At 40.4% G+C, this 19,455-nt stretch overlaps 1 protein-coding gene across 3 annotated transcripts in view; it reads right to left on the reverse strand.

Annotated features, from left to right (window-relative positions):
- The window catches only part of fcho1 (FCH and mu domain containing endocytic adaptor 1), a 65,131-nt gene that overhangs the window by 23,979 nt on the left and 21,697 nt on the right, over positions 1-19,455 (reverse strand). For all 3 annotated transcript variants that reach the window (XM_084548152.1, XM_084548150.1, XM_084548151.1), the window contains 3 exons: positions 7,563-7,654; positions 1,731-1,805; positions 192-333 (listed from right to left, as the gene is read on the reverse strand). In XM_084548152.1, coding sequence (XP_084404278.1) covers positions 192-333; positions 1,731-1,805; positions 7,563-7,654 — 309 coding nt within the window. The remainder of the gene's footprint in view (positions 1-191; positions 334-1,730; positions 1,806-7,562; positions 7,655-19,455) is intronic.

The raw sequence follows: 19,455 nt of genomic DNA on the forward strand, positions 1-19,455 counted from the left end.
ACAGATCATCATTGTACTTGATGCATTAAGGGCAAACGCAGCAGAACACAGTAATTAGATTTCCTCTGAGATAAATTAGATCAGGACGACAGAGGTTTGATGCAGGTCAAGCAATGAGAAAATAAACAAGTCCACTGTTGCCTCACAGGAAAAACATAAAGACAGCTTGTCTTTTCATTCCAGATACGTACCTTGCGGTGAATTTTGACCTGCTCGTCTCCGTACTTGTTGATGTCCCGGATGAGATCGTTCATCTTTTTCATCAGTTCGAGGTGGCAGAGGGCCAGTTTGTCTGAGGACACCCTGAACACATCCCACATGGGAGCAAAAGTCCTGGAAAGAAGCACACAAATGATCAAGCACATCTGTTTTACTTCACAGACTGTGTGGGAGTGTTTTGATCAGGTTTATTGACTGAACTACCCACCATATAATGATCTAATCTAGTCCGATTCTAAAAATGAATGCTGAAATCTGAAGGATTTACGTGACATCGTTTTCCAGCTAAGCCATATCGACTCAAACAAGTGAGCACAAACAAAACTAAAATGCAGAAAATTCTCAAATAAACTAAACTCTGACAGAGCTTACCCTCCTTTCCACCACTAAATATGCCAATCAGCCACAACATTAAAACCACGAAGAGGTGAAATGAATAACACTGACCATCTGTAAGATGATCATCTGTAAAAACCTGTTACTTTAAAACCTAAACACCACCCGAACATTGATGCAGACCGAGCACAGCCCCATGGCAACGGCAAGGAGTTACATCATGGTGCCATGTGTTCAGGCTTAACATTAAAACCACTGACAGAAATAAATAACACTGACACAGACACACACACACAAAAACGGTAGGAACAACTAAAAAAAAAAAAAAAAAAACAACAGCATGAAGAACAGCACAAGGTGTTGACCTGGCCTCCAAATTCACTAGATCCCAAACTGATCAAGTATCTGTGAGATGATCCACAGAGGCCCCTCCCCTCAACCCATAGGACCCAAAAGCCCCCCACTAACAACATTTTGTTACCAGACACCACAGGACACCCTCAGAAGGCCCATGTCCATTCTCTGATGAGTCACAACTGTTTTGGCGGCACAAGGGAGACCTGCACAATATTAGGAAGATGGTCATAATGTTGTGCCTGATCGGTGCAGACGATGCACGAGCACCTGTGCTGTAAACTAAATCTGATCCCTTTTGATAGCTACTGACCACTGCAGTTTTTAGAGATGATCTGACTCAACTGTCTAGCCTAATTAGGGCCCTCGTCCAAGTCTCTCAAATTCTTCCACTTGATGAGTGGGCAGGAAAAACTGCTCTATCATCAGTTTTTTTCTGCCTAATACATCCCACCTACTGACATGCGTAATGAGAAAATCAGTGTTATTCACTTGACCTTGGATTATGATAGTCATAATCTTATGGCTGACTGGTGTATGCATTATTTTAGTCTACAAAATGTGTCACAACGCCGGCAACATCCGATTTAAACCACACAGGCCAAATGGCAGAGACGGCGTCGCTCTAATCATAAATATGGACATGTGGCGCTGCAGATGGTCCTCATCCATTTCTCATACGCAGCCATATGACCATCACATATATAATTACAAAAACAACATCGTCTGGGGAATTCATTTCACGGCGATGCACAGAAGGGGAAGGGGAAAGATTGTTGGCTGTAGTGTCATGTTTGTGTTTACTACACGACGCGACTCACCCCTGTGGACTTCCATTGCTGGCAATTTTAGATAGTTTGCTCATGGATTTGGAGTAAGTCTCCTCAATGGCAGCCCTGGAAAAAACAAATACACACACAGAAACATATAAAATTGGATTAGATTAGACTCAACTTTATTATCATTACACATAGTTTAAGTACAAGGCAATGAAACGCAGCATTTGTTGTGAAATAACCTGAAAATTAAGGTTTACGTGCACGTCTTTCCTCTTCTAAAGTCGAAGTTGCCAATAACACGTCAGGGAAGACTAATGTCAATGGACTAGTGTGAATACCGTGAAATGTAAATTCTTCTAAACAGCCTTAAACTAGAGTAAACATAATGTACTCCGGCAGGCGTAATGGCCTCATATGTTATAGTTTCTGTCTAGAGCTGACTGGGGGAATCTAGCAGCCGCGTCAACGTCCAAAACAAAGATTAATTTTCACCGGCGTTGAGTAAATGTTGCAATGAAGCACATTTAAATGATAAATAGACGAGTTTCACGAGGCTGGTCATAAAAATTTTAATAACCATCTGTAGACCCTGAAGAGACAGAGAGAGGAAGCAGTGATCCAAAAGTCCTGAGGGTGAACAGAACAACTTTCTACTGAGCAGAACAGAGACAAACTAATTCTATTTCCACTTATCAAAGTGTGTCAAAACTAGAATAGACTTATAGTTTCAATTATAGAGCCATTTCTGAAATTAGATGTTTTAATTGGATCAACTTGAAAATATCTGTTAACTTCCAGCGGCACAGATGACAAAAAAAAAAGCAAAACACTTCATGTTGTTGTCATTTTTACTCTACAAAGCTTCCTCTACACTTCCCGGCGTCTGCACAAACCTTTATTTCTTTATTAATCTGTTCGAGAGGTATGGTGCTTATTGGTCAACAGAAAAGTGACTATTAAAAGATATTTTCATCTATTGTCCAAGGCCAGTTCTTATAATGGCATCAATCAATATCAATAACGTCACACATAGATAATACTAACAAAATAATTGCCAATACGTTTTTCATAGTATTTTTTTCCAACCAAGTTAGAGGACGATCTCTCGGTGATGGCATCAAGTTCATCCTTATTCTTTATCAGATCTTTATTGGCTTGAACTTCACCTGAGCACTAACCAGCAGGAGACAGTGGAAAGTACTGGAGTTCTACAGTGTATGGTTGATACCCTCAATCTTCGAAAAGGCAAAGTCCTGCATCTTCTCCTACAACCACTATGGGACCTTATTTTGGAAGAAATACCAACTATAGTCAAATGATTTTTTTTTATTCTGTTTGAATTGTCAATTAAAAAGATATGGACATTCGTTAATGCACAGGATTAGATGTTACAATCCCTCGTGCCGAGATTCCAGGCAAAACACATTTGGAGGCCCTGTCCAACTGGGAAACCCTAACAAACCTACAGTCAATTCAAACCTACACGCAATGCGTTTAAGAAATACTGTATGAACTAACCAAATGGTGCTGGCTTGTACAGCCCGCTCAGCAGCTAAATAAACAAAGAAATATCGCTACCAACCAACATGAAGACATCAGATACCTGGCCTAGTCAACAGCAGTATGCAGCATGTCATTGGGGTTTTCAAGTTAGGCCCATGACACCTCAAGAAGGCTTAACAGTGAATTCCAGCGTCCAAGAGTCACCCCCCTCCACGCTGCCACTGCACAACCCCGTTTTTCTCACAACAACTAATCTTTCAAAAAATTAACCGAGCCCTTTTATACAGCAATCAGAGCAAACAATCCAACTTACTTGAAACGTTGATGCGGACTGAACCACAACCCAAACAAACGAATCTGCTGTGACTGAAAGGTGCAGTTTGTCATAAAGAAGGTCAAATACCATTTATTCATTCATTCATTCATCTTCTGTACCCGCTTATTCCTGTTAAAGGTCGCAGGGGTCTGCTGGAGCCTATCCCAGCTGTCATCGAGCGAGAGGTACACCCTGGACAGGTCACCAGTCTATCGCAGGGCTAACACAGAGAGACAGACAAGCACTCACACTCACACTCACACCTACGGCCAATTTAGAATCACCAATTAAGCTAATGAGCATGTCTTTGGACGGTGGGAGGAAACCGGAGTACCCAGAAAGAACCCACGCAGACACAGGGAGAACATGCAAACTCCACAGAGAAAGGCCCAGCCGGCCCATGGATTCGAACCCGGGACGTTCTCGCTGTGAGGCATCAGTGCTAACCACCTGTGCCGCCTGTCAAACACCAGCAAGCCAGTCACCTTGAGTCCATCCATCCAGATCTTTAGTCACTCTGCATAGCTTACAGAGAGAGAAAGTTGTGTTTTGACTATGTACTGTATGTCTTATACTACAACAGTATTATAGATTGCAACTTTCTTAACTGTCGTACACATTTCTTTCTGAAACAAGGTCCCATAGTGGTAAAGTGAAAGTGTCAGGACTTTCTACTTGTAGTTTGAACGTTTACAATCTAAGCTCACGTGTTGTTTGACTCCAGAAAGAACTGAGATGGATGATATTTTAATATATTGTAAGTTAGCTGTATAAAGTTTTCTTTGTGATTTAGTATGTCCAAAGAAAATGTTGATATTATGGCTTTTTTTTTTTTTTTTTTACAATAAGTTACCCGGCCGTTGCCTGGTTACCACTTGAATGTCTGGCATTTTGTGTACACGACTTCTCATGTCGTAACCATAAGCTCACATGTTCCATTTGAAGGCGGCATATAAATGTGATTTATTAAACCCCAAAGTGTTTTAATTACAAGTAATGAATTCTCACGTCTGAGCTGCTCCAAGAGCAGAGTAAATTAGGCAATTTGATGATTAATACCTTACTCAAACAGCTTGTTTACTGCTCTGTTGACCAACAAACTGATTAAACAACTGTTTAAAACGATAAAGGCTTGATGTCGGCTGCGTTCCCTCCGTCAAATCTGCTCAACAACATTTTATATTTATAGACCCTTCATCCTCAGACTCAATAAGATCCAGCTGCACAGTATATCTCCATTAGACTGAGTACCGTGGTGAAGGTAGTGAATTTAAGATGCAATAACTGAGAAACCTTGAGAATGTGGCTGAAGAGTTGTCACGGTGCTTTAACCGAGTGTGTCCTATATCAAAAATGACCTTTAAGAGAAGTGGAGAGAGAGAGAGAGAGAGAGAGAGAGAGAGAGAGAGAGAGAGAGAGAGAGAGAGAAAGAAAGAAAGATGGAGGAAATGTATCAACACAATTGCCTCGACGCCATTGTGCAGGATCACACACTATTTCACCCCCAGTGCCTCTGTTTCATTTCCTGATTTGTTGTCCGCTGCAGTCCGAGCAGACGAGTAAATTTTCCCTATTTGAGGAATGTGCACGGACGCTCTGAATCAATGTCAGGATTTTATATCGGTGTGCGTCAACTCACAGCCGTGAGAACACCACAGCTCCTGTGGGAACCTCATTACTGCCCTCGGTGTACTGACAGATAATCACAAATTAGTCGACAGCGTATTTAATTTAACAAACCATCCAATTAACAAGACACTGTTTAGTTTTATAATTGATCGCCCCAATTACAGCATGCTCGTCAAGCATTCTGTTCTTGCACGACACGTTAGCATTTTATAACGAAGACGACCCTTAAGCCACAAAATGTATTAGCAGGTTTTAAAACAATGCTTTTAGATCATATGTGTCAAACACACGGCCCGGGGGCCAAAACCGGCCCGCCAGAGGGTCTAATCTGGCCCGCGGAATGAATTTGCGATTTGCAAAAATTACATGGAAGACATTACCTGCAAATTTTCCAATAAAAGTAATTGCTATGCCTAAGGTTCACACAGATTTAGTAAGAGTTGTGGACATAACACAACACTGAGACCTAGAACTAAACAGAAATTGCTTTTCTTTTTCTTAAGAAATGTCCAGTCATTAAATGTAAACATTTTCATAATGTTCTTCTTTGCACTAAAACAAAGGGAAACACTTGGAGTTGTCATTTTTTTTATAGGTAAATACACTGGCCCCCTTGACATCAAACTGGGCTGTATGTGGCCCCTGAACTAAAATGAGTTTGACACCTCCGTTTTAGATGAATAGATTATTTCTAGTGGGACAATGTTGATTTTGCAGACAGAAATTAGAACGGTTGCCGGGAAATTTTATCCAACTAAATATAAATACACAAGATAACTGATTAATGTGATTAGTCTTATAATGTTAAATTTAAAAATTGTATTCTTTGGCATTTTATTTAGTTTGAGAGCTGCTCTTTTTATTGTGACTGTTTTAATCTAGTATTTTTTGTATTTTATTTTATTTTATTTATTTTACTGACTGGTTGTTTATATATTTTAGTTACTTTTCGCCAGTATTTTATGTTTTTGAATGTGCTTTATAAATAAATTGACATTAATTAATTCATATCCTGCCTTCATACCAACAACAGACAAAAGCTACAGCGCTTGTTGACTCCATCTATTTCAAAGATAACCTGTGAAACAACATTTGATCAGTCGACTCGTCGCCGCATCATTAGTGCTTTGAAAAAATTTCAAGTCAGTACAACATTTGATGCTATAAGTTGTAGCTTATTGTTACTACTGTACATGCAGCCTTATCTCATTTGGCTGCTTCACATTTTTCAGCCTTATGTTTAATTTTTAAATCAATGCATCCAAAAAAGTTGGATGCAGTGCAAGCTTCTGCTAATCCAATAAAAATCAGGATGGAGCTGGCAGCGATTCCTAACGTCAGGATGATCATCCTCGTCCAGAACTAGCTGCAGTGCACTCATTAAATAATACACAATAAAATGAATGTCCTAGCCCTGAGGAGGGCTTGGTACAAACTCACCTTGTTAATTAACGATGTGCTCCTTGATTTTAGAAGTAATGCTCAGAAACTACTACTCAAGGCCACGTCTACCCTTCTCATGTATTCATACTATATTACAGTCACAGCAGTTCACTTCAGCAACTGATGAACATTGTGATGTTTGAAAAAGAAAAATCTCTTCTATCCCGAATAAAACAAATACTCTTTTCACTGCATGTCCTGTGCAAGTAGACATCAGCTATGCTCTTTGTTTGGATTAGTTATCAGTCATAACCTAAGAAACAGTAGAAATCTTTGTTCCTGTACAGATGGTTAGAGGAGATTTTAAGGATTTTGGAAGTGCTGCACTAATAGATCTTATGGGTTTTTCAAATATCTCAGAGTATTTTCTGACTTGAGCGTAACGCTACAAACTGGTGCTAGAAGTGAGCCGGAGGTGCTTATATTAGTATTAGTATGTTAGTGGAGAATCACAGTTCTTTAATTCTTAAATTTTGACTTTTTTTATTTTTGAAAAGAACATGAAAGTGGATACCACCTGTCAAACTCAAAATGTTCAACTAACAATCGACTGAGACGATGAAACAGTTTGAGAATTTAAACCCAGAAACCAGGAGGAGATATGTTTGTACTGGAAAAGTAGCACGGTGGTGAGGAAAGGGATCAGAGGTCGGAGCGGAGAGAGAGAGAGAGAAACGACTGAAGCAGATGAAACAAAGAGGGACTTGTTTCTCCACAATCGATTCTGAAACAACCTGAAATCACGAAACACCTTGGTGGCTACAGTGAGAGATGAAATCCTGAATGGTTCATTTATAATCTCTGAGCATTTCACCCAACCTTGGCACAAACTCTCGACTTTCTCTCCAAGCACACACACACACACACACACACACACACACACACACACACACAAGAAGCAGGAATGTGGAATCTCTCCACCCGAGTCCCATCACTAGCGCCACCTCCCACGCAGACATTCACGAACACACAGAAAACCTTACCTCTCTCGGACAAACTCGGCTAGCTCCTTGGTTGCCAGTTGGCCGTGCTTCATGTTGTGGTAGAGCACGTCAAAGCCGGCATTCTTCTCCCCCTGCCGAGGTACAAATAAAACACACACACACACACACGCCGTCTGTTAGCGTCAAATCGAGAAACAGCAAAACGACGTGTTAAAGAATATGATGTCATATTTACATTTTTCTATAGATATTCCTTTTATCTAAAAAGCTTCAACAAATAGAATAAAGTTAAACCAGCTCTCAGCTCAAACTGTGGGAAAAAGATAAGGGACACTTAAAATGTTATCAGTACTGATATTACACCTTATTCTTGTGTGTAGAGGCTCAACTGGTATATTACGACTTCCTAGAAGCCAAACAAGCATGTAACCGACATATAAGTTTGTATATGCAATTACATCTCTCAGCTGATCACAATTAAAAATTAAAATAAAAAGAAAGGTTTGCTTTATAGATTTAAACAGACTTACAAACAACCAGATGCATGCCAAAACCTAACCTCAAAGAATTTAACACTGGGCCACAAAAACTTGTCAAGACAACTGCACATCAACACCATATATTTTTCAATTTACTATGTTATCACTTAAAAAAAAACAAATCCACTCTCATTTGTTTCTCGTCCTGTCTCCGTCATGGTCGGTTTATACTTTAGTTTGTGAATTAGTTAGAAACACTGTATTCCACAACGCAGACTAATGCAGCCCGGTCAGTCAGTTTGCAATCGGTTTTTAAACCGTTTAAACCGTTTAAACTGACATGTTCACATCAATGCTGCGATGCTGCGACCTCCTCCAGGTATAAACTGGCATATTTTTGTCAGCATTCTCATCATATGGGTTACGAACTTCATTATGGTTTATCCACAAGAAAATAAATAAACTTAAAATCTGTACTGTACACTCTGTAGTGTGTGGGTTTATCTTCTTCAGACTTGATTGACACTCAACGTCTCACTGACATCTGAATTTCATACTTGTGCTTTTGTACAAATACTTAGATCCAGGTAGTGTAACCCTCTGTATACGAGATCAGACGTCCCCAAGCGTTTTCCCCATCTCAGAAACTAGCACCTTAATTATTTTGTCCTGGTCTGTGATTGTTTTTACTTTGAAACTTGCTTCAGTGCACATTAATTTTCCCGCTGACTGATAAATTGACCAAATTTCTTTTATTTTTCCATTTACAACTTTGAGCCTTTTACTTTCTCTATCACGGCCTAAGAGTCAGTTTAGATTAGAGATCATTTATGTTCAATAAAAAGTCTTAAAAGCCTATGATGAAATGTTGATCGGTACACTTCATTTATCTCTCCGCTGTGACTGATCAGTGACATCCATCTCTCTAAATGTTGAACGTCCCTGTAAATATCACCAAAGAGAAGGCTCAATAACATTCCCCTCCCTTTGGGGCATCTGGCGTTTCGTTGCGCTTGATTCAAACATGATTTGTGATAACGTTTAGAGAGGGAGCATTTGAGTGGACTTTTAGATTGTGCCGATATTTCAGACTCAGTTACCAAACGTCACAGGGCTCTGAACTGCAGCTGCACTCCACCCGTACTTATCCTGCCACCGTGACTCGTTGAAATGTTAGAAAACCACAGAAGTGGGTTGTTGACGAGAGAAGAGTTGCCGACCTTGCAGCTAAGCAGATAGATTTAACAAAAGACTACATCACCACCTCAAGCCCATCATTTTGTAACTACACAAACCTACACCTGTCTTAGCTTAAGTCTCCATAATCTGAAAAAGTGCCTGACTAAGGCAGCAGTGGTATTACAAGTAGGCTGTGTTGTGTCTTCAGCCTCGCCACATTTTTTCAGTCAACAGACGGCTGGGCTCTGTGTGTGCAGACAGAGATGCAGACAGCTGCTTCTCAGGACCTAAAAATACCTCGGTAGAGGAGAACAGACCAGCTCCCAGGTACCAGGGGAATTGCTGGAATGCCAAGAAAGGGTAACCAATAACCACACACACACAGACACACACACACACACACACACAGACACACACACAATGAGTGTGCCAAGAAGAGACGCAGTTGTTTTGAGAAGCGTCTCTGGAAGATTGATGCCAGACAACACACAGAACAGTCCGTCTCTGAGGCATCACTGCTGAAGACGGTCACCTTCCCCGAGCTTTTATTTTTATAATGTCCCAAAAAGAGAGGAAAAAATAGGCTCTAACAAACTGAATTAAATCTGACAGGCTATGATGGAAGGAAGGATGCCGCATTATGACAATATATCTTATCCATTGTAGCTGAAAGGCTGTTTCTTTTCAGTCTTGAGCTTTAGGACCTTCAATCCAGTAATCAGACTGGATTGAAAGAAAATTATTTGATCAACTATCTTATTTATCATATCAATAATAAATTCTCGATTTAGATGAGGATTGTCCCTTTTTTTTTTTATGAACATCTTTGTTTGGGTTTGTTTGTAGTAAACAAGATATTTGAAGATGTCACAAGTGAGGGGCAAACACGAACTGCACACTTAATTTAATCTGTTATCCTGTTTCTGATCTAAATATAGGACTTTTCCTCTTTCATAATAAGAGACAAAAATAAAAAGGTTTGAGGCAAATGTTCAGTGGGTCAGAGGAAAAATGCAGAGTAAAACTAATAGAATTTATGTAGGTGAAAAAAGAAACCCAATGCTATCACATCCACCTTTACTTCACTAAAATCCAACATGAATCCTTCGCTATTAGTTGTTTCCCCTGAAGGGTTAATGGGGGGTTGACTTTTTTGGTTTCGGAAGGGGAAACATATTAGAAAAAGTTTGACCAGACCTTAAATATTCATAAATAAATAGTTAAGGCCAACCCTAGCAGTTAATCTAACACAAATCTGATTCTAATCTAAATACTAAAATATGCCTAAAGGTCTTTTAACCATAAAACAATCCTCTGAAAGTGTTTAAGAAAGTGATGACTAGCCTCACCTTTACAAAAGTTTTTTCTGTTGCCTCAACGCAAATGATACCTCAGTTGCAGATTTCAAGATTAAAGTGGCTATAAAGTTTAAGGTAAAATTGCTTTTAGTTACGTCATCCACAAATGAAACCGCCACAACTTTGAGAGTTGAAATGAAGTTAATATTGATCGGAAATTAAAAACACCACACATCCAGTTTTCTCTCCTCAACATAAGATGGTGTTTTGTGTTATTACAAAGCAGCTGAGTGCTTTGACATCAGCTGCTTATTAAGCTTTAGACAGGACCTTCTGCCGTATTGTGTCATTTTATTACTAGAGGTCTGCTCCATTCAGGAGGGAGGACCATTACTCTCTCTGGGTTTTGTCCCTTTCGTTGCAGTTGGCAGACGCCTTCTGTTGAAACTTTACCCTCGCCACAGAAAGGTGAGCTGCCAGTTCAGTGCCTTCAAAACTCGCACACACCTGCCTCCACGCAGCACCTGTCCACCGCTGCTACCAGGCCAGTCTGTCGGCTCTATGCAAAATAGAGCTCGTCCACAGGCTTTAAACTGTTACATGTGCACAAAAGGTTTTGCACATATGGTGTGATAATGATAACAGTCAGTGAGAGGGCTTGTTAAATGTTTCAAAGAGCAAATATGAGCCCTTTGTGCTATGAGAAAAAGCGCCTCACCATTTTAACTTTGCTTTGCATTTTATATTTACTTTTGCAAATGTTCCAACGTTCAGTTACAAGCCTTTTCAAGATTGCTCACAAAGACTGCATCATCGTACAGACAAGAAGTAGTTTATGATTTACTTTTAGTGCCGTTTTAATCTACAATCACCCGTGTGGATGAAGTAGCCACTATACATCATCCAACAAGACATATACTCAAATAGTATCAGTAGAGAGATAAAGTGGTCTGTCCATCCCTCACACAACTAACATCTTCTTCTGAGATAAAAGCTCAATTGTCCTCCCTAAACTATTAAAAACCCCATCAGTGAGCCACATGGTTGGATGACGTGTTTGTTCCCAGTAAAACATCGACGAAGGAGTTTATTTTGAGAGAATCTCACATGAAACTTCCCGCTGCTATGAATACTCCAAAGAGCTCCAAATGTTATTATTTGGCATATGAAATTAGATTCCTTAACACCAAGCACACTTTGAGTAATTTAGTATATTTATAAACCTGTTGCATGCGTTCAGTATGAAAGGGTTTGGAGCCGTCAGAATGTATTGAGATGATCAGATAACACATTGTTTGCTGTTTTGCTGCTTTTATTCTTGTTTTATTATTTTATTTTTGTACAAAAACATCTATGGAAGAAATAAAAAAAAATATATTTTTTTTTTAGACTTTATTCACGGAATTCTGACACTGTTCTCGGAATTCGGACACTGTTCTCGGAATACGGACACTGTTCTCGGAATACGGACATTGTTCTCGGAATTCGGACACTGTTCTCGGAATACGGACACTGTTCTCGGAATATGGACATTGTTCTCGGAATACGGACACTGTTCTCGGAATACGGACACTGTTCTCGGAATACGCACATTGTTCTCGGAATACGGATGTTGTTCTCGGAATACGGATGTTGTTCTCGCAATACGGACGTTGCTCTCGGAATACGGACACTGTTCTCGGAATAGGCACACTGTTCTCGGAATAGGCACACTGTTCTCGGAATTCGGACACTGTTCTCGGAATTCGGACACTGTTCTCGGAATACGGACACTGTTCTCGGAATTCGGATTTTGTTCTCGGAATACGGACATTGTTCTCGGAATTCGGACATTGTTCTTGGAATTCGGACATTGTTCTCGGAATTCGGACACTGTTCTCTCAGAATTCAAACAGCAGTTAATTTAGAGACGTTTCAGTTTCCAAACAATTTTATTTAGATACGAAAGAGATTTACACAGAACTTATGTCACTGGTTGTGGAGATTCGCGGGATTTCCACAATATTATATTTAGTTGGCACACCTTACATATTATTTGCTGTTGACCAACTGTTCTGTGTTGTCTGGCTTTTAAAATCCAAAATACACTGTTCTCGGAATACGGACACTGTTCTCGGAATTCGGACACTGTTCTCGGAATTCGGACACTGTTCTCGGAATTCGGACACTGTTCTCAATTCGGACACTGTTCTCGGAATACGGACGTTGTTCTCGGAATACGGACGTTGTTCTCGGAATACGGACGTTGTTCTCGGAATTCGGACGTTGTGCTCGGAATACGGACGTTGTTCTCGGAATACGGACGTTGTTCTCGGAATACGGACACTGTTCTCGGAATTCGGACACTGTTCTCGGAATTCGGACATTGTTCTCTGAATTCGGACACTGTTCTCGGAATTCGGACACTGTTCTCGGAATTCGGACACTGTTCTCGGAATACGGACACTGTTCTCGGAATTCGGACACTGTTCTCGGAATTCGGACACTGTTCTCGGAATACGGACGTTGTGCTCGGAATACGCACGTTGTTCTCGGAATACGCACGTTGTTCTCGGAATTCGGACGTTTTTCTCGGAATACGGACACTTCTCGGAATTCAGACACTGTTCTCGGAATTCAGACACTGTTCTCGGAATACGGACGTTGTTCGGACGTTGTTCTCGGAATACGGACACTGTTCTCGGAATTCGGACACTGTTCTCGGAATTCGGATATTGTTCTCGGAATACGGACACTGTTCTCGAATTCGGACATTGTTCTCGGAATTCAGACTTTGTTCTCTCAGAATTCAGACAGCAGTTAATTTAGAGACGTTTCAGTTTCCAAACAATTTTACTTAGATACGAAAGAGATTTACACAGAACTTATGTCACTGGTTTTGGAGATTTGCGGGATTTCCACAATATTATATTTAGTTGGCACACCTTACATATTATTTGCTGTTGACCAACTGTTCTGTGTTGTCTGGCTTTTAAAATCCAAAATACACTGTTGTCGGAATTCGGACACTGTTCTCGGAATACGGACACTGTTCTCGGAATACGGACGTTGTGCTCGGAATTCGGACGTTGTGCTCGGAATACGGACGTTGTTCTCGGAATTCGGACACTGTTCTCAGAATACGGACACTGTTCTCGGAATACGGACATTGTTCTCGGAATTCGGACACTGTTCTCGGAATACGGACATTGTTCTCGGAATTCGGACACTGTTCTCGGAATACGGACACTGTTCTCGGAATACGGACATTGTTCTCGGAATTCGGACACTGTTCTCAGAATACGGACACTGTTCTCAGAATTCGGACATTGTTCTCGGAATTCTGACTTTGTTCTCTCAGAATTCAGACAGCAGTTAATTTAGAGACATTTCAGTTTCCAAACAATTTTACTTAGATACGAAAGAGATTTACACAAAACTTATGTCACTGGTTTTGGAGATTCGCGGGATTTCCACAATATTATATTTAGTTGGCACACCGTACATATGGCTTTGCTGTTGACCAACTGTTCTGTGTTGTCTGGCTTTTAAAATCCAAAATGCAGAAAATCTCCCTCATACGTCAACTAACCTCGTCACGTCAGAAATCTCACTGCAGCCTCGCGAAACCAGTCTTACAAGAGGATGCAGGAAGTAGCATATATATTCATAGCATTTAAAAGTCTATCCAAGGATTTTATGAATGCACATTGGATCTTTTAAATGAAAATAGTTTTTTGTTTTGTTTTGTTTTTAATCACAGAGGAAATGATAAATCTTTGAAACGCGGCGTCATCGTGGGGAGACACTGCCTCAAATAGGCAGCTGTAACACAAGTTAAATGTGCAATATTAGTGTCTGAACACGAGTCTCTGTCTTCTCTGTGACTCATACAAAACTACACCTGTGTGTGTGATCAAGAGTGCAGGTTCTGGGACAGAGAAAGCACATGAGAGCCGGCACTTGTAGCTGTTGAATCATGCCAGGCATTCTGATAGCTCATTACACGACAAACACAAACCAGCTGACGGCCTTCTTCTAGTGTCTTCAAGTGCCGTAATGTATTCCTTAAGCCTTCAGTGAAAGAAAATCCTTCACGTCTGGTATATTCAACCCCCCCACCTCCTCTTCGCTCACCACTTGCGGATCTCTTTTTCATCAATTAAGTTGACCGTTTTGGTCATGCATGATGGAGCCCATTAGCATGACAATGAGGAGAATGATGGGAGAGGAGAAGAAAGGGACTGAGGGGGGAGATTTATGGGGAGAGGAGGTGTAAAATCTGTACGTGGACAACTTTCTCAGACTTAGTGGACCTCTCAGGGCAGTGGGGGATCTGCTCAAATTTGTTAAGGGGGATGGTGCTGCAGGGAAATTATGGTTTTATCTCAGTTGGTATCCTTAACTTTCTCTCAGACTGGTCTGGGCAATAGACATTTATTAAGCCCCTAAGAGCAGGTGCTTTGATTGTCAGTCTCAGGGCTCAGTACAACATAGCAACTGCAATACGTTTTTCTTTTCATAACGAGAACCCACAATTACAAATGAGTGCAAATAGAAGGCCTGGAAAAGTTTTTTAAGGTTCAGCGTTTAGGTTCAGCTGAGGGTCAGATCCGCTGGCTTGTAGAGACTGATTGGCTAACAAGAGCTGTGAAGACACATGTATTTGTTCCATATTAAAGACATTATGATAGATTTTCCCCCATAAAAAGATAAAACCACTGATGTAATTTTCCAAGGCTTAAGTACAGTCTACTTTAAGCTTATCCTTCATTTAAGTTACTGACAAATTTAATCTTGTTATATTTTATGTTCGCTTTTAAAAAATGCTTAATAATGCTTGAAGAAGAAAAGACGGAGAAGTATCTTCCTGCTTCCCATTGCAAAGCAAATATACGTCATCGCCTGAAGAACATAGTACAGATTATAATTTGTGTTTGAGACGCAGTTCACTAGTTGAGAAATGCAGAGGAACAAAGCAACAAAGTAGGTTTTATTCTTCATTCATCTCTTTATAATCTGCTGTTTTTATTAGACCTTACTTTAAGCAGTGTCCATTACACGACCCATTAAAAAGCCTGAGCAACATGGTGTAGGATCATCGAGTCATTTTCTTTACACGGGTAATCTTCATGACATTTTCATTAGGATATAAATGGGAATTAAAGCATATTTATATTGCTGATTCCTGAAGATGTAGCTAAAAACATTCACCGTCGGGACAGTTCATTTAGTACTGATTGAAGGTCTTCTATTAGGTTTTCTATTTGTGGATCCCTGATATAATTTCAAAACATTTCTGCTATAAGAATTTCAGCATGGGCCTCATGTGATGTTACAATACTGAGTTTAGTGGTTTTACGTCTTTTATATAAAAACCTGAATTCTTTTAAAACCTTGACTGTAACACTAGACCTTATTCAGTAGGGTCTGACAGAGTAGAGGCATTTCTCTAACATAATAATAAGAATTTCATTTTCGTGATTTTTTTCTTTTTTAGCAGCCCTCACTTGATTCTAATTAGACACCTCTTAAGACTTCCCCTCAGGCTTGTATGAAGCTAATTACAGACAGTGAAGAAACCTTGGCTGAGCTAAACTCCGCACTGCAGGGTCTTCATCACTGCTGCGTCACTAGAACCAATAGAATAACCTCCAATGCCTTTTAATACGTTGAATTATACTGTTGATCACAAAAGGACTGAAGGGGCGATGAGGTGAAAAGGATCCCTGAACACCAAAATATTTAAATATTTCCTCACAGTATTATAGTCAGACACAAAGGGCATTCGCTTTCGGACAGGCTGAATAATAGATGATTGACAGGTGTCTCTTTCCTCCATCAGCACGAGTCTCTTCCCGATCGTTAGCAGGGCCGATACAGGCTTTTTTTTAAAATGATCGGATCAGGCCTCAGCCAAGCACGATTTTCTGTAGTTATGCAAAAGTCTGCCATGAAACCAAACCCACGTCCCTGTAGCATCAAAACTTCAGTTTTAATAGTGGATGGCTAATGTCAGAGCTGCCAAAAATCTCAGAAGAAGAGGGAGAGGGAGAAGAAGAAGAAGAAGAAGAATTTGTAAATTGTGTAATGTGGATGTTTGGCGAGGTGGTTCTGACGTGATATTGAAGACTCACACTTGTAAAAAATGTCCACAATAATCAGATTTCTACTCAATAGGAAGCATAATAAATTTATTTTCAAATACTGAAGCATCATACTCTAAAAGTAGTGAAAGAAGAGTACACATAGTACATCACTTGATAGATTCTCTGTTCAAACTCAGAAAGCACACACAGAAGGTCAGCTGGATACCAGGTTTAGACGAGCACAAACAAACATCAAAATCTATTCTGCAGCATGGCCTGGGGAATAAGTTGACTGTTCAGAAACCTTAAGCTAACTGTTCAGTTTTAAAGGCCAGTACGTGAAGGGGACTGAAACATTGAGCTGGGCGACACCTTTGAATTTAAGGGTTAGGGTTAGGTTTTACATGTTTTAGAAATTCCCGTCGTGGAAGCTTACCGATGATAGAGATCTTCACTGTGATCTCAGCTTATAAAATGTAGTTTGTTTACAACATTTTTCCCACTAGAATACAATTAGCCACTTTTTTTTTTTTTAACATACTGTAGTGAGATCGGGCAAGGGAAGTGTTGCTCAGCTTGGCTCAGGCTTTCTGATACAGTGCTTCATTCTCTGGCAACATCTACCGTAGAGCTTGTGCCTTTAGTTCTGGCTGCTGGTCAAATCTGCCTTTACACCCGAGGATCCGATGTCTGAGTACATTCCTGCTCTGTAACACAGCCCTTCAGTCGTATGAAGCAACAGGTACAGAACAGAAGTGACCGGATCGAACGAGAAAAGAAAAGTTTATTTGTGGTTTCAACCTGGCGGCCAGCTGCCCATCATGAGTTTTGACGTATTAGCTTACTTCTTCAGAAATTATGGAGGCCGTGGATCTTCTGTTTTGGTGGTTAATATGTTGAAATGTAGTTGCATAGATTTGGAATTGTATTTCATAATTTTATAACAAAATGCCTGAAGAAAATTTTTGTACATGGCTACACTGTTAGCCTCCATGGCTTGTAGGCGCCTACAGGTACCTAGCAACTATTTTTCTCATAATTTTCACCATAAGACAACTTGAAAACATTCATTCATTCATTCATCTTCTGTAACCGGTTGTCCTGTTCAGGGTCGTGGAGGGGGGGGCTGGAGCCTATCCCAGCTGTCATCAGGTAAGAGATGCCAGTCTATCACTGGGCTAACACAGAGAGACAGGGCATTCACATTCACATGCAATTTAGAATCACCAATTAACCTAACATGTCTTTGGACGGCGGGAGGAAGCCGGAGTACCCGGAGAGAACCCATGCAGACACAGGGAGAACATGCAAACTCCACACAGAAAGGCCCATAGATTCGAACCTGGTATCTTCTTGCTGTGAGGCATCAGTGCTAACCACCACCCCACTGTGCCGCATGTTGTTTAATTAAAATTCCATGTTGTTTTCACAAGCTCAAAAGACCAAAATCTCTACCTGGACCTTTTTTTGCTTATTTTGACTATAAAAAGGTCAGAAAAAGTCCTATGACTAAGTGTTTTTGCCCATTTTTCCAGAACATCTGGGAGTTTCAACATCTACAATTTACTGCATGTTATAAGAGTGTAATAACCTTCCTAGAGAAACGCAAACGAAGATTACCACAATGACTCCATATCAGCTGTAAAGTATAATGTCACAGCTTTCAGAAACTGTTTCAAGTTTTCAGATGCTGATGAAACATTTGGTTTTAAAGGGTTAGCGGCAGCGGCACCGCAAGCATAAATTGGGTGTTTCCTGGTGAGTGGACCCACTAATCACCATGATTCAGGAAAAGCCAGCTCTGCATTAAGCTTTCCTATCACACAGGCAGGCACAGAACTTTGGCTTTCGCCTGTGTGGTGCATTCAAGTGCAAATTTTTGGCCAAGACACCGATGACGTGAGGCGGCGTCACAGTTGATGGCAGACCCTGGTGTGTTAATTAATACCTTTAAAGGTGCAGCTTTTAACTAGTATGAAATGAGAAGGCCACATTCACATCGCAGGTCTTCGTAATCCGCTCTGGACAGATGCTCAACGATTGATCAAGGTGTTTAAATCTGATTCTAGACTAGGGAATGTTACATATTCAGCTTCATCTACAACAATAAATAAAAACAATATATATATATTTAAAAGGTCATCCTGCCCTGTACTTCCTTTCACAGCAGTTGTGACAAGCAGCACAAAAATAAAACTTTTTTGTGGCTTTATGACTGTATATCATACAGCCATCTAGACAGCTGACTGACCGGTCTCTCAGTGCTGCAGCTGAGTTTCGCTGACTCACAGAAACTTTTTTCTGCTGACTGGGCAGGTTGAGCAGAATGAACCATCCCACAGCGGAGACATGCCAATAACATCAGGAGCAGGTAGCAGCAGCTCATCATCACCACCGACAGCTGCAGACTAATTTGTTGAGTAGGCCTGTGTGAGAAGATTCACACCTGCAATTTAAATATGCTTTATTTTGCCTTCTGTGAAGGAGGAGAGACATGGAGATGTAACCTAGGTCATGATTCATGTAATTTTAAATAGTGATATTAATATTTACCAATAATATATTTGTTCCCTAAAGATTTGATCCAATACACAAGTAACAAAATCTCTAATGGTTGAAAACGCTTTACCCAACTCAAACTCTGAACAATGATTTCATGCTAGAAGTATTTCCCTCGTTATACTCCCCTTTTCTGTTTCACACACCGTAACATGAACATAGATTTACCAACTCCTATACTGATCTATGTTGGCTCTTAATCGGACTTGGCACAGAAAATTTCTAAGAACAAATGAAAAAAGAGCTGAAGCAAAGGAAAGAAGGGAGGAGCAGCGGAGGAGGAGGAGGACTGATAAAATGAGACGAGAGACGGAGGCAAAAGAGGCAAACATGGAAAGATTTCCAGTGT

This window comes from Chelon labrosus (assembly GCF_963514085.1).
Source record: "Chelon labrosus genome assembly, chromosome: 7".
NCBI lineage: Eukaryota > Metazoa > Chordata > Actinopteri > Mugiliformes > Mugilidae > Chelon > Chelon labrosus.